We start from the raw sequence: 15,574 nt of genomic DNA, 5'->3' as shown, positions 1-15,574 counted from the left end.
CATTAAAGATTCCAGCTTTTTTCTTTCTACATCTTGGGAAGTTTTTCAAAGCACAAACAAACTTCATATGCAAAGAACCATTCCCAGAAAGAAATAGTGCTTAGTCCAGCAAAAGTTCTATGAGCAACCACTCAACCCATTAAGGATCCATAAAATACCATTAAGGAACCATTATTTTTACAGTATACAGAATATATCTAACATATATTTTTATCATAAACACCACTCAAAATATTCATACACCAATATCCCCAACAGGTTTGTAACACTTTTCCACAATGCAACAATAGGAGATCTTGAAAGATATTCACACAATTACCTGAATTTAATACTGGGCTGGGCAAGTATACTTTTATTTTCTACTCCTGCAGAAAGAAGCAAAGCGATAATACAGGTAATTAAGCAAGCCGCATTGGATTTAGTTACAGCGCAGATGGTTATCAGTAAGACGAGCATCTCACCCGCTGCATTCCTCACTCTTGTGCTAATAACCTCAAGGCAGGAGTGTTTAGGCTGTGAAGAATATTTTTAAAAATTATATTTGGGCATAATCAAACTGTATTTCAAAAAGAAAATTACTACAGGGAAAATGTAAGCATTGCAATGGTCTTCTATTAAGACATTTCATTTGCAAAATGTAGAGTATAAAAACTGTGTTTAAAAAAACATTAGCAAAGATGAAGGTTTATTGCTGCCTTAAAGCTAGACAGATATATGACTCTGGCTATGAAATAAGAGTACATTAAAAACACATTTGGCATGGGATTTAGTGCTGAATAAAAAGTATCAGAATTAACAGCAGTTTATTGCTGGGAAAAAAAAAAAAACTAAACAGGCGACTTTCAAAGATGTCAAAAAGGCACAGAAGCTACAAGAAACTGGCAAGGTGGCAGCTGTCCACTTAGCAAAACACCAGTTTAGGATATCAGACTGAAGCACTGTGGTTTGTAGTATTTTTGACATTCATTGCTCTCTAGAAGCTCAATGAGGCTTTTATAGCTTCACTCGGGCTGACTCGTTTATTATGCACAACGACTTCATTATTCCGTGCATTCACCCTTTTATCATCTACATGCAATTATTTGCTGAAAATAGCTAACTTTTTGACATCTCATTTGAAACACCTTCAACTGAGTTTTTCAAAAAAAAGGCAATTATTTTCTTTTTAAGGTTGTTCTAACCTAATCTTTTACACTATTATTTAAATACAAAAAGGTCAAAGCTGGTGGCCGTAGTCATAGGGGTGGGCAGCGAGATCATATAGTGTTGAAAATCAAGAAGGCGGGCATCTAGAACTTGATAAGTAGCATACTTCAATAACCATATCAATGCCACCATAATCAATTGTATTACTGAAGATCTCCTTTATATACATAGCATATTATTATGTATTTTATATTTACATACGCACATATAGACACACCACAGTAAATAAATGTGTATTGTCTTCTATTTCTGTAGGAAATCTACTACTACAACCATAGTGTATCTTAAAACAAAGATTTCTGCACACATTCCAGCTATAGAGTGTCTCCAAGTTTTTCATTCCTACATAGGTGTTAATGATAATGATATTATTATTAATGCATTTTATTTATATAGTATCTTTCTTTTAAATCACTTAATCAGAGAACTTCTCTATCCTTCATTGACTGTATGTCTTGATATTCCAATTTACTTTTCTCAGTAGCATATCCATTTATGAAAAACTTGCTTTTACTTTGTACACAACACTGTACTTAAACCTTTTTACATCCCATAAAATGTGGAAACAAATCACCTTCCTGTTTCTGAAATTAATGACAATGATTCACTCCACAGCTACAAAGGAAAGAAACAAATAAAATTCTGAAGTGAACATTAGAAACATCCTTAGAGTTAAAAGGTAGAGACAATTATATTCCAGATACTAAATAGAGCCTTAAAGCCTGGACTCCTGTGGGATTTTACCAGTACCAAGAAAAGAAATTAAGGACTTCACCAGAAAGCTGTTGGGCATCTTGTAGCACAAAATGTATTTAACAGAATTCACTCAGATTATGTCTTAACTACGAGTTTTTTGTCATCACAGGATGTGTAGAGGGACCTTGATATTTACCAATTGTTGATATGTGGCTGAACCAACTGAAGGTTGGCAATGTCTCTTGGATTTTTTAGTTTAACACATCTAGAAGTGAACATGATGCTCTAATGTGTGTTAATGGCATTAGCTGTTATGATCTGGACACACAGGTCAATGACTATCTTGTAGGAATATATCTGTCTGTCTGGTTAGCATACCACACCCATCTTTACTTCAGACTCACCAAGACTCTAAAAGTGGGAATACAAATGAATAGGCACTAATTAAACAGCACTCTTCAATGACTGATCACATGGTTCTGGGAAAACTGCATTTAAGTAAGGGAGTGTTACCACCAGTCTAACAAAAGTGGCTCTGTTTGGGAATGCTTGGGCCTCTGTGCTAATATCACGAAGTGTGTGCCAGCAAGTAAAGTATGCCTTTGAAAAAGACTGCAAGCTATATACGATATGCAATATTCATATTCTTTTTAAATGTATTGCGGTTACCGTGGGTGATGGAAATGACACAGCTGTTCCATATATTAATGTCAAAGGCAGCTGTGAAGCAGCATACATACTGTAGATCACAGAGTAATTTATAAGTGCACTGTGAGAACAAGGAAATTGTAGGCATGAAATGTTATAATTTTGGAAGGCCCTCAAGAAGCTGTGTTCTTTGCCAGACAAAAATCTTTTATTTTAAAAAAGAAAATAACACAAACATTTTCAAAATGTTGCTGCTTATTTAAAAACAGAGTAGCAGAAGTCATTTTTGGTCCCACTGAAAAGTGTTTTGCCATAACTGGACACAAATTTGTAGTGATATTGGTACTAAAGAATGATTCTTTATTGACAGCGAGGTCACTATCCACCCAACCCCAAAGTTACACTATGAAAAAGTCTATTTTTTCAGCCATTACTAAACCAACTTATGTGAGGTCAGGGCCACTGGTCAGAAGCTATCTTATCAGAATTAGATACAAGGCAGGAAACAACTCTAGGCTGAACGGCAGACCACCATACACAAACATATATATGACAGACAATTTATGATCACCAGCGAACAGCCTTAAATATATCTGGGATGTGGCAGGAAAACCAAAGTACTAGAAAAAAAAACCTAGAGAGACACAGGGACAACATTCAAACTTCACACAGACAATTCACGGGCTAAAATTCAAATATAGAACTCTGAAACTGTGAGGCAGCAGTGCTAACCCTACATCACCATAATGGATTACCTTAAGGCTATCATAAATGTAACCTTGTTAACCTTTAACTCTATTTATCAAAATCTTCAAATTCCAATACAGAAAAACTGAAAATAAATGGTTGGAAGTTGCCATGTACTGTAATATCATCTGAACACTTCTGAGTGTCTACATGAATGATTAGGACATGTCAAAAGTGTGATCAGGCCAGGCCACCTTTATGGATAAGGAATTAAAAAGGTCAAAGGAATGAGCAGAGTCACAAGGCAGAAAACTAACAGCTCTGTCACTTTTCTCCATACTAATGATACCACTGACCCGGAACAAAAATATAGCCAACAATTTGCTTCTGCCCACTTCTCTTTACATGTTGTAAAATCTGCTTACTCCAGATAAGAAATATTGGAAAATTGTGGTGGTTTCTTAAGATGCAGCATCTAAGTTTCTTTATTTACGCTGAGCAGAATTGATAACTTTAATACTTTACAGATTGTTCATATTGTTCACTTATTACTACACAGTTATGACTGCAAGGAACATGACAAGGCTACTAAGTATATCCGTTTAATTTCAGTTCTTAAATCACTTCACAAGCTTCCAATAAAGTTTGCAGCCTGTTTTTAAATCTACCTCTAATGACCCGACAGTGATCAAGGGAATAAAAGGAAGGTTATTGTAACCAGAAACTTAAACTACAGAGGGTATGAAGGAAAAGAAGACTTACAATGGGCTGGGGTCAAAACCAAGAATTAAGGGATCTGAGCAAATAAAACTGAATTGTAAAACCAATAAAGAGTCAAAAGATGGCCATAGAGGTCCTAACACAGCCAAGGAACAGGCAGAAGGCAGGACAAATCAGAAATAAGGCCAGGGATAGGCAAAGACTCGGTACACCAAGGATAGGTCAAAAGTAACCGAATGTCAAAGCCCAAAGCACAGAAATTAAAGTCAAAGTCAGAAAAGACACAGCAAAAAGGTCTTCTAACTAGAATTTTCCTCCGAAGTAAAATATAAAAAAAAAGGTTTGTTCTGTAAGAAAATACAATTTTTTTTCCCCCCCGAGGACCCAAATAATAAAACTGGTACTATACTAGGATCAAAGAACTGGAACATTGCTATAATATCAGCAGAACCATACATAGATGAATAGCAAAGACCACATAATTCAAGCATATTTCTTTCATGAATATTACTTAAAATACAAAAGCGAACACATTGTTACTAAAATAATAGTTATCGTTCAAAGCTTGGAGTAAATGCCTGATGTATATCACTTGCAGAATAAATACTGTACATAGTGTTAGCTTTAGTAAAGCTGCAAGAATTACCATATACACTCGCGTTTAAGTTCTCCCATGGATAAGTTGGGGCTTGATTTTATTGTAGAATTTCCAGTGTTTTATAATATTGGTCGTATAAGTTGAATGCGGAAAACTCAAGCTATTGATCCAAGAGATTATGATATGCTAACGCCCACCTGAGAGGGTAACCACGGAGCACACTGCCTTTATTTTCTATCTGTTGTGCCTACGTGACCACACGGTAATACCAAAACTATTCTGAAGTGACGTTTGCACTGTTTTGTGTTTCTTATATTTCACACCCTTATACACCTTTATCGTAAAAGCATCCCTTATCTATGATGGTGCATTCGATCAAATGAAAATATGAGTCTGGTTTTAAAGTAGGTAAGTAATTGAAGTGACGAAGGAATTTGGTAACTGCGCTGCTGCAACAAAATTCGAAGTGTCTGAGAAACTGGTGCGAGATTGTGGGAAGCAAGAAGATGTTAAAAAAAAATGTGTCGTATTTTTTAACAGTCGTATAAGTCGGGGTCTGACTTTATAATCAATTTTTCGGGTTTCAAGACCCGACTCAAACATGAGTATATATGGTAAATGTGAGAAATAAACATAAGGAAATTTTTGAAGGATACTACAAAGGGTCTGTTTACTTATGGTGCTAAGGGGAAGCAAAACGTTGCATTTCTCTCCTTACCAACATCTTGTTTGTAGGGAGTTGGATAATGCTGTAGAACAAAATCCCAAACCACAGCCAGAAAATCACACATAGTCCAAAAGCCTTTTGGTTTCAGTTAAGACTTTTATTAAAGATAATACAAAGTTGTGCCCCGTCTGTGGAAAAATCTACCATTCTTGAGCATAAAGACATTTATAAAGATAGCTGAACACTGATAAGAAACTTTGATATATCTCCTATGCTAATGGGCAACACCTAAGGGCATTTTGCCACCTTTGTGCGATCACAATTCAGTCAAGCCCACTTTATTATGTTATACACCTTTCATGCTCATTATGCTAATAGATGATACCTGTTTGGCACTATGCCAGCTTTGTCCAGTATTCTTTTCAACCACACCTCTTTATCCTCCACCCAGTCTTTGACATCGGCTTTCAGGGTGCCACTTTAAATTGGTGGAGTGATTACATGCAAGATGTGGTGCATATCAGTGCATTCCAATGTTTTGACAATCTAAAGCTTAGAGCAATTCAATGCTTAACCGTGCTTAAACTATATTGGTAAGATTATAATATACTTTTAAAATAATAATGTCTTATAAGGTACAGAACCACATAGTAAAACAAGTGCTTCATTGAAATAAGTGCTTAATCATATTATACAATCTAATTTATGTGCATTCTGTATTCTAATTATCTTGTGTGACTGCATATAAAAATATCCAGTAAATATTAATGTACTGTAGATATATTTCCATAATAAGATATAAAGTAGTCAAAAATAATGTAAGCATTTTATTTACTGGGTCTTATATAATGTTATTTTAAATACCTCTACATAATTCTTCTCTTCTAAAGAAGTCTTCTAATCTCTTCTAAAGACATTTGCATATTGTTAGACATATACCAGTTTACATTACAATTCAACAAACTGAGAAAAAAAAAAGTTAGGCCAAGTTGCTAGGTTATTGTTAAAAAATGTATATATTATTTATATTTTATAGTAGTGATAGAATATGTCTAGATGAAGAGTTCAGAAAACACGTCACTGTAAAATGTTTAATGCTATCAACTGATATGCTGAATGCCAACAGCCTTGTTCCAAGCATCTTCTTCACACCATCAAAACCTTAAAATGAATCAAAAAAACCTGAAACACTGTTACAAGAAGGGATTCTTCCTCGTCAAGGCATGTTATGCTTAATTTGAAATCTTTTTTACTCTTCTGCTTCAGACTTTGATTCAATACAAGCCATAACAAAACTGCATGTAGCACACAACACTATACGGAAACCCTATTGACTCTCCCAATATTGACTCAAAATAATCTGGAAAAAAGTACAGAAATGAGAACAGGGAAAAAGGAAACTCAGATTAAAACACCATTTTACAACATAACACACCCTTTACAAAATTTGTTTGCATAAATATTCCAGGGCCCATATAGTGATCTCTCTATGAAATCCTCCTTAAAGGTCCAAGAAAAAAATAGCACTAGTGTATTGCAAAGCTTTTATCTATATGTCTCCCAAACAACTGAATGATCTATGGAACAATATTAAAGAAACCCAATGGGGTTCTGCATTTAAGCCTGGAGACTCATTACCTTAGCATTGCTTACTCTTGTTAAACCAGCTGCTATTTAATATACTGTAGTCCTTCAATACTCCTCATTAATTAACTGCAGTAACGGTTTTTGTTTTGCCATTAACATGTCTTTTTCCATTTCCTTAGGTTCTCAGTGTCCTTGGCGGCACTTTGTCTGCTTTATTATAGTAGCATCATCACAAATGTCAGACCGCTTTTCTGGTGTCTTCTATCCAGATGAAACTTTTGTTATTTGATGACCCAGAACAGTTGCAATCTGGACTTAAAGCTACCAAGTAAATATCCAGTATATTTTTGTTCCATATATTGTTTTTATGTCGTTTTCACTTTTTCATAATTTATCTGTAATTATTGTGCAGTTCGCAGAAACAGTACATAATCAAAATAAACTAAAATTGAAATACTGCAAACCTGCTGTGGGTCACCACATAGAAAAATTTCTTGGGAATTCTCTTTTAGATCTATTGAGCAAATGATTTTGCACTCGGCTAACTGTGATATTATCTAGACAGAGCTTGATTTTTAAAACTGAAAACATTGAAACAATTACGAATTGACCACATTGGCATTGTAATAACTTCATTTTAGGATTCTAAATAAAACAAAGAAACTAATAAAAAAAAAGAATACATAGTGCTGTTTCTTTTCTCTTGTAAAAGATACCTTCTATATGGTGATCAGAAAAGCAGATTATCTGAACCGCATCTGAACATTCTGGTTAAGTCTTTACACCTTAACTACAGTATATGATTAACACATAAAATCTAAAAACTGGTGTAACTGTGCTTTAAATAATATGAGGAGGTAAACATTGAACAATTCCAGAAAAGTGCACTGCTTACTTGATCCCAACCTGACATGGAGCAGAAAGGAAATTAATGGTGAAAACCTTTCTTTCTGACATTTAACAACAGTATCTGTTTTTGACTGAATGTCACTGATCAAATGCCATTGTAAAGTACACTCAGATGGATATTGGATTTCAAATTCACATTGAATACAACAAATGAAGGATAAATCACAAAAATGCCCTCAGTGGCGACCATGTACTGGTAAAATATGGACAACAATAAGTGGAGGGTGGTTATGAGGAACCAACTAGAGGTTTTAAAGGGTCATTTTGTTTGAAAATAAGATAAAAATGTATTTTTATTTTATTTGCCATATTTGAATTACACAGAATCCTTCAAGTGATTGTGACACATAACTGTGAATATATGCATTATGTATTTAATACATGGCAATAGACAGCATTGAAATAAATAATGTTTTTGCCTTTACATTTTCCTTTAACAAAGAAAGCATTAATTATGAGCTATGCACCTGCAATATGTTTCCTACTATGAGAGATTTGGGCCTGAAACATCCACAATAAAACCACAAAAAACTAATTATAGTATATGGCTAAGAGGACAAATTCAGATCAACTACACTCTCCTCAATGAGATCTTTTTGCTGGAATTTGGAACACTAAACTAAGTAACTGAATCAGAAACATGAGGCAGGTAGTTGTAATTGTTAGGATACTCTTTCAATGTTCCTAAAGTAAGACAATAAATGATTAATGAAACTCAACAGATAAAATACTGAAGCTGCAGTAGCCCCATGAATAAATGGTTTAGCACAGTATTTTTACAGACCTAATCTGGAGGCATCAAGGTACATTTTTAACACATTTGGTGAATACACGGGAAACAAAGTCAAACCTGCTCTGAACTTGCTCTGGTTTTTTGCTAGATAGAAGCATTTTAATGGGTATTAAATGATTTTGAGATCCATTCCTCAGAAAAGTATCAACTAGTACTGTTACATCTGAAGAAAAATAAACCACTAATGAAATTTGCAGAATTTTTAACAAATGTTTACTACAACTCACCATAACCGGAAACAATATTTTGACTATTTAATATGAAGCATTCTTAATTTAGTAGAGCATATGTGCTTTACTGTACCATTGTATATCCTGTCCTATGCTGAAATTGCAACACAAAGTCAGTAATAACATTTTATACGATACTGTACATGGAGCCTTCAAATAATTAAAGAACAGGATCTAGTCCACATACAATCTAGCAACCATTAATTAGTTTGCATCCTCCCTGATCAAATTATTCCACCTACTCATGTATGTGGACAAATATATAATGGGCTCATCAACTTTTAAGTGATACCTAGAAGTAACTTGATCCACAGCATTAGAACCGAAGTCTGTTGTTAGGTTATATGGGAATACAAAAAACAGTTTTGACAAGAAAATACCATTCAGCCTAAGGTAGCCCGTCAATCCCTATTCACATAACTCTTATAAAATATCATCCAGTAGCATCTTGAAGAACTCATAATACTACTATAAAAATCCCTACTTGGTAATTTATTCCAAATATCTATGGTTTTGGAGTGAAAAAGCCTAACATGGTGTGAAATTCATCCTTGACCAGTTTCCATTGGTACCTTTGTATTCTTTTTGAGGAATTAATCAAAAAAGGTAAAAGCAGCTTAATCCATCCAACTAATTCATTTCATAATTTTAAACACTTCTGTCATGTCACCCTTTTAAAGGAGCTTTAAATTTTAAGCTCTTTCAATCTTTCCTCATACCTCATACCCAGCAGTCATACATGTCTAGCTGCAGTTACACGATAAACTTTTTTTTTGTAATTAATAGTTCACATTAAAATAATGATAGAAAGTACAGTACTGGCAGCTCTCTTGCCCTGTACACTACAGACTACATCCTGTTATTCACATTCTCCTATCGGGGATTTCAGAACTGTATTATAAACTTTTGGGAACACAGATATATATGCAGTCAGATGTTTCACGAACGGTCATTATGGGGCACAAAGCTGTTTAGGCTACAATATTGGATCAGGAAGAGGGGTTGTAATAGCGGAGCAATTCAAACCCTGCACCGATGCAGGGACAACAATACCCATCAGGCAGCATGCATATACTGGTATTGACGTAAGGATATTAACATCAGCATGCACAAAGTTTTGTACCACTCAAAGCATAATCTTGTCAACAATCATCAGTTATACATAACGTTTTATTCTATTTTCTTACATTCTTTCTGTTTTCTGGTGAAACCCCAAAGAGGCGTGGCCACTGTGACATCACCACTGAGGTACTGCCCTCAGCCTTTATATTTCAGGTTGGACAGGAGGTCCTTCGGTAGTTTATTGTAATTACAAAATGCTGCTCTTTTGTGTGAGCAATGTCTGGATTTTTTTATTTTTTGTTTGGAATTTTGTTTCCATTTTTGTGCATTCTGACAATTGGATTACAATTTTAATTTATTGGCTTTCAATTTCCTTTTGATGAATCTCTTATCATTGCTATTTTCCCTTGCTTGACATTTTTGTTGTTCATTTATTTAAAATAAATACATCTTTAATTTATAAATATTCTGCATTAGACTGATCTCTCAAACCTGAGGTGTTTCTGATCTCCTCTTTCTTGAAGGGCACGTTTGTTTCTTTTTGAACATTGGGGGTATTATTTGCACTCAGTTCTCCGTTTTGGGCCTATGCAGGCTGAAGTCTGCGTGTGGAGTTTTGTGTCAGGCCGTCTGGGGAGTGGCCTATTGTCACTGATGGTCCTTGCCTGATCTGTGGGTCTTTTGAAGGTCTTTCACTCACTTTTTTGTCGTTTTATGCTGCTGATATCACACACAGCACTGCTCCCTAACTACTCCAGAAGCACTACTCAGAAACACAGCCCAGGCATTGTCAATGTGACGTCTGTAATTTGTCCTAAATTATTTTTGCCAGAATTTGCCAGAAATTTATTATTTATTATTATTTTGTTTACAAAAATTTCAGAAAAGAGCAACATTATGATAAAATACTAATTTTAAAGAGATGTGCTTGGAACTAGGTAGAAGGAAAATGTTTCTTTTCATTTTTACTTCTTATTTACTCCTGTGTTAATGTTAATGTTGACAGCTTCCTGAAATATTGCAGAGTGCATAGCTGGTAAACAGCAAGGAATTGGTTCTTGCAACCAGCAGTTTTCAAGAGTAACATAAATTGATTTTTTGTCTGTTTTTTGGTACTTTAAATACAGGTATAGCTTATTTTGTTCTTGTGTTTTTGCAGTCGCACTTTTAATGGCTTTACAAACAGGCCTGAAAGTGTGTCAACTGTGGAAAGTCAGTCCAGCCAACCATTTACTAAACCCACTTAATCCAATTTTAGGGTCGATGCAAAACAAAGACTACTTTCTGGCATTGCACCAACTGCTGTTAGGATAGAATCTAGCTCTGCTATACCCCCAAGGGATTAACAATTTTACACAAAATGAATACAAGAGCAATTTACAAATACAAAACTCTAAAAAGTTAAATGTTGCATTACTTTTTAACCAGACCAAATAGACATATTTAATAAGAATTCCTTTGGATGTTGGTGTTAAACAAACCAAATGTAGGAGTCACACAGCCATGTGGTGCTATGAAACATTACTTTTTAAGTAAAGATCTTGATTTTAATGTTAAAGCTAAAAATATGATACCAACAAATTAGCAAGCCCGTTTTGATTATAGTAGCATACCAGTTAATGATGTTCAATTAACAGTTGTGGATTGCACAAGCTGTAGACTTGCCATTAGTATATACGCACAATCTCATCCCATGTCCCAAAGACAGTCATATTACCTGTTCAGTTTTCATCTGGTATATAAAGTAAGAAAAATGTGTGTGTGTGCATATGTATGCCCAGTGATGGACTGACGTTTCATCCAGAGATCATTCCTGCTTTGTACCTGTTAAAGCAGGCATAGAGTTGGGCATCCAGCAAACCTCAGCATGAAACAAAACAGATTTTGAGAAAAAAAAAAAAAAAAAGACTATGGTTTTGTTAGTTATTATGAGGGGATGAAAAAAATCCAATTATGAGAATCAGCATGGCCATAATGGCAAATTATAATGGCACTACAATATCCAGCAACTGTGCTAGGAAAATGTAGTTTGAAAGTATGCTAAAAGAAATAGTTAAAACTTTTAGCAGAAATTTAACTGAGAAATGAAAACTTATGTTTTATAAATCCTCAAGCTGCAAACATATAACAGATCACATTAAAAATTGCTTAGTATGAAAATGAATGTCTGGTTATTTGTCCATCCGTCCATTATCCAACCTGCTATATCCTAACTACAGGGTCACAGGGGGTCTGCTGGAGCCAATCCCAGCCAACACAGGGCGCAAGGCAGGGTGAGCACACACATACCCACACGAGAAGCACACATTAGGGACAATTTAGAATCGCCAATGCACCTAACCTGCATGTCTTTGGACTTTGGGAGGAAACCGGAGTACCCGGATGAAACCCACACAGACACAGGGAGAACATGCAAACTCCACGCAGGGAGGACCCGGGAAGCGAACCCAGGTCTCCTAACTGTGAGTCTGCAATGCTACCCACTGCGCCACCGAGCCATCCCTGGTTATTTATTATAAGAGATATTTTTGAGATTATATGAGCTAATTAATGTTATCGTATCGATACACTGTACAAAGATGATTAACTCCAATACAAGGATAAATATTCTGAAACTGTTTAAACCAAATCAAGGTCATCAAGCGGGACAGAGCCCATTCCGATAATATCTGACACAAGGCAGGAGCCTACAATTAACAGTGTTAGCCCGGTACCACATTAAAATATTAAGGGGTATGTCTAAAATACTAAGGGGAATATAGTTCTGTAAATCCAACAAGCAGCATTATACCCAACAGTGGGGCTTGACAAGATGGAGGTGTGTGCTTAGTCCAGCTAAATTACCTCCTGAAGGCCAAACCTGAACACTGTGCAAATCCATCTCAGTTGAACATAATACATAAAGTGATACATAAAGGCACTTTTTTTTTTTTAAACTAAAACGGTATGTTTTCACAGGTTATCAGTAATAACAGTAACATAGCAATAGTTGACAAATAATCAAATCTTATAAGTTAAATGTAATTCATGAAAGATAAAAAAAATCCTATGAATAATTTTAATGCTGTGCTCCATTATACACTATGTAATGCAATGAATAAAAAAAATCCTCCGAAAATAACAAAATCACTGAAAGCACTTTCAGCAGTCAGGGAAAAAAATATCCAGAATACAACCCACGCTGATACGCTAAGGCCCTGCAAGAAGTGGCATCGTCAGTTTTTCTCTAGCATTTTTTTTTTAATTGTAAAGCCCTGTATGCTTTTTTGATTTCTTATTATAAACCTTAAATGCATTTGCCAACAGATTCGATGGACTCTAATATTATAAATATGCGGCTTAAATGACACATACTAGTGGAAGTTATATTTACCACGCCGCCAATGCCAGTAACCGCTATTCTACCAATAAAGGTTAAGAACAAAGCTCGTTCTCTACTGGCACTGCCACGCGATTGTGGCGCTGATGCCATGAAGAAATTAGCCCCTTCTTTCCTGATGACTGCTTATTAACGCCAATCCAAATTATTCAGCAAATGTGGGAGAACTAAAATTCCAAAAGGGACTGATGGGGAATGCCGTATAATTTAGAGAACGAATGACATTAAAATGCCCATCAACTTCTTGCGTTTCCCACATTAGAAGTGCTCACGGCTGATCTCGACCCATTCAAGAACAGCAGGCTACACCTGATAACAGCTAAGGCGGTGGGTGGGAAATTTTAGTCACTCCGAGCTGCACGAACTTGGTTGACACTGAACTTGGTGAAGTCGCCGGAATCACAAGGCTGTGCTACGATGTTGCGTGGTCGCACTCGGACACACCCCCGGGAATAACCGCACGCAGCAGAGTAAGCGGCCACGGGAGTTGGAAACAAGTGAAACGATTTCTATACGGCTCACAGACTAAACGATCTGGGCAGTTCGGAGTGGGAGTGCTTCGGAAAAATATTCAAATTACTGCCCGAAAATTTACACACGTAACTAAGTGCGTGGTTAATTAAACAACCATATCACTTAAGTCGTATCAGCCTGCTTTTTGATAATTCGATCATCTTTGCTTATCACGGTAAAAGAAACAAAACACAGCTAAACATATATCACCCGAAACCAGTATTCTTTAATGCAATACGAAATAGTATTTTCCGGCAATTAAATGCTTCAAGTTTGCTGTAAACCAACAAAACTAACATGGACGTCAGATTCCGCCGTTGGCTGTCTTTGGACCCAATGCACCTGTAGGGGCTCATTACTTGCATCTATTTATTCAAACACCTGTACACGGTGGCTCCTCCATATACATACAGAAAACCGCACAAATATCATAAAGGACCGAGTACCAGAGACACACAAAAAGGAGACAAAACTGAAGGGTTTCCCTTGTATCTATACACGCAGCCCAAAACTAAACGTGCGCACCTTTGAGCCCCAAACGTGCCCAGGTCAATACACAATTGTTGCATTCATGTTCTCAAGCTGGGTCAAAAGAAAGAACTAAACATGCAAATTACCTTTCATCCAGTCAACTACTTGGCTCGGAGTCCATTTGCTAACAGGTTCCATAATCAAAGCCATGGAAAAAGTTTTGCACTTTCAAAAAATATACGTACTCCGGGAAATGGACTTAAAACGCCAGCTCCCGTTGTATTAATGTAGCTCCTTGATTATTTAAAAAACAAATTCATGTATAAATATAAAATGTATAATTTCCCCACCCCTTTCCCTTCAAAAAATACAAATAAGCAGTCGCCGGTGCCGAGTTTCAAAACGATGTATTCCCTTCCGAGGGTGGAGCGCCGTGTAATTAGCGGAGTGGATTGGGTGCTGTCAGTCTCTCGGCATGGCTTTTGAGGAGCTCGACTGTCACAGATGTGTGCGTCTCTCACCCGCGCGTACCCGCGCTCACTCTTTTCTCTCGGAATTTAGCGCATTCTTGCACAGTAGCTCCACAAATACGATTCGCTAGTTCTTTTCGATTGTTGATTTTTTTTCTTTTTTTTTGTGCTGGGGTATTAAGAAGGACACTCAAACCCGTAGTCCAATCTCAAAATTGCAGGTTCCCATCCCTTTCAGATAGCAGCAGGAATTAATAGAATCTGAGATTGCTATGTGCGGTCGGGGTGCGCGCGCTCCCGAGGCGGCGGTTCCAGCAATGATGTTCACAAGCGCCTCTTAAAGCGTCTACCTACGCTGCCAGCTCCTCTCTCTCTCTTTTTCTGTCACTCTCTCTCTCTCTCTCTCTTTGTATCTTACACAGTGCTTCCCCATTCTTCACTCCATCTGTATAACGCGCAGCCTAGCGGAAATGACGGCTCGCGCATGAGGGGGGGAGCAAGTCTTAGAGAAAAATACGCTTCCCTACCCTTAACAACGATTAAATTTGTCTTCTGTCGCCGAAGGCAACTTACAAGGAAAAATGTCATAGTAGCTTCGCTTAAAAGAAATAATAAAATAAAAAAAACATGACTTTAGGTCGTGGCTCAAACAGGTTCATTTCAAAAGCCGCCAACGCAGGTGCAGCTGCTTCAGGGTGGCACCTCACGCTCTTCATAATAACAGAATTCAGCACAAAATGCTACAGAAATGAATTACCTGACCAAGCAGAATTGTCCGCTGTATCGCTGATATTTATCTGGACATTCAGAAAAATGTGTGATATTAGGTATATCTCTTTCATTTATGATTTTTTAAATTTTTTTTTGGTTTGCCTCACACGGCAAGTTTTACCTATGCTGCCACAATCCTCCTCCCTCTCGTCTTTCTCCACCTCAAA

General features: G+C 36.4%; 1 protein-coding gene across 10 annotated transcripts in view; it reads right to left on the bottom strand.

Annotated features, from left to right (window-relative positions):
* Positions 1 to 15,118, bottom strand: part of cnksr2a (connector enhancer of kinase suppressor of Ras 2a) — a 763,738-nt gene extending 748,620 nt beyond the window's left edge. For 2 of the 10 annotated variants that reach the window (XM_039745565.1, XM_039745561.1), the window contains exon 1: positions 14,313 to 15,117. In XM_039745565.1, coding sequence (XP_039601499.1) covers positions 14,313 to 14,376 — 64 coding nt within the window. In that variant the 5' untranslated portion in view covers positions 14,377 to 15,117. Of the gene's footprint in view, positions 1 to 14,312 lie in introns of all 10 variants that reach the window. The other 8 variants (XM_039745563.1, XM_039745562.1, XM_039745564.1 and 5 more) reach the window with 6 other exon arrangements.
* Positions 15,119 to 15,574: the final 456 nt, after the last annotated feature.

This window comes from Polypterus senegalus, chromosome 2, assembly GCF_016835505.1.
Source record: "Polypterus senegalus isolate Bchr_013 chromosome 2, ASM1683550v1, whole genome shotgun sequence".
NCBI lineage: Eukaryota > Metazoa > Chordata > Cladistia > Polypteriformes > Polypteridae > Polypterus > Polypterus senegalus.
This window is presented reverse-complemented; position numbering and strand designations above follow the sequence as displayed.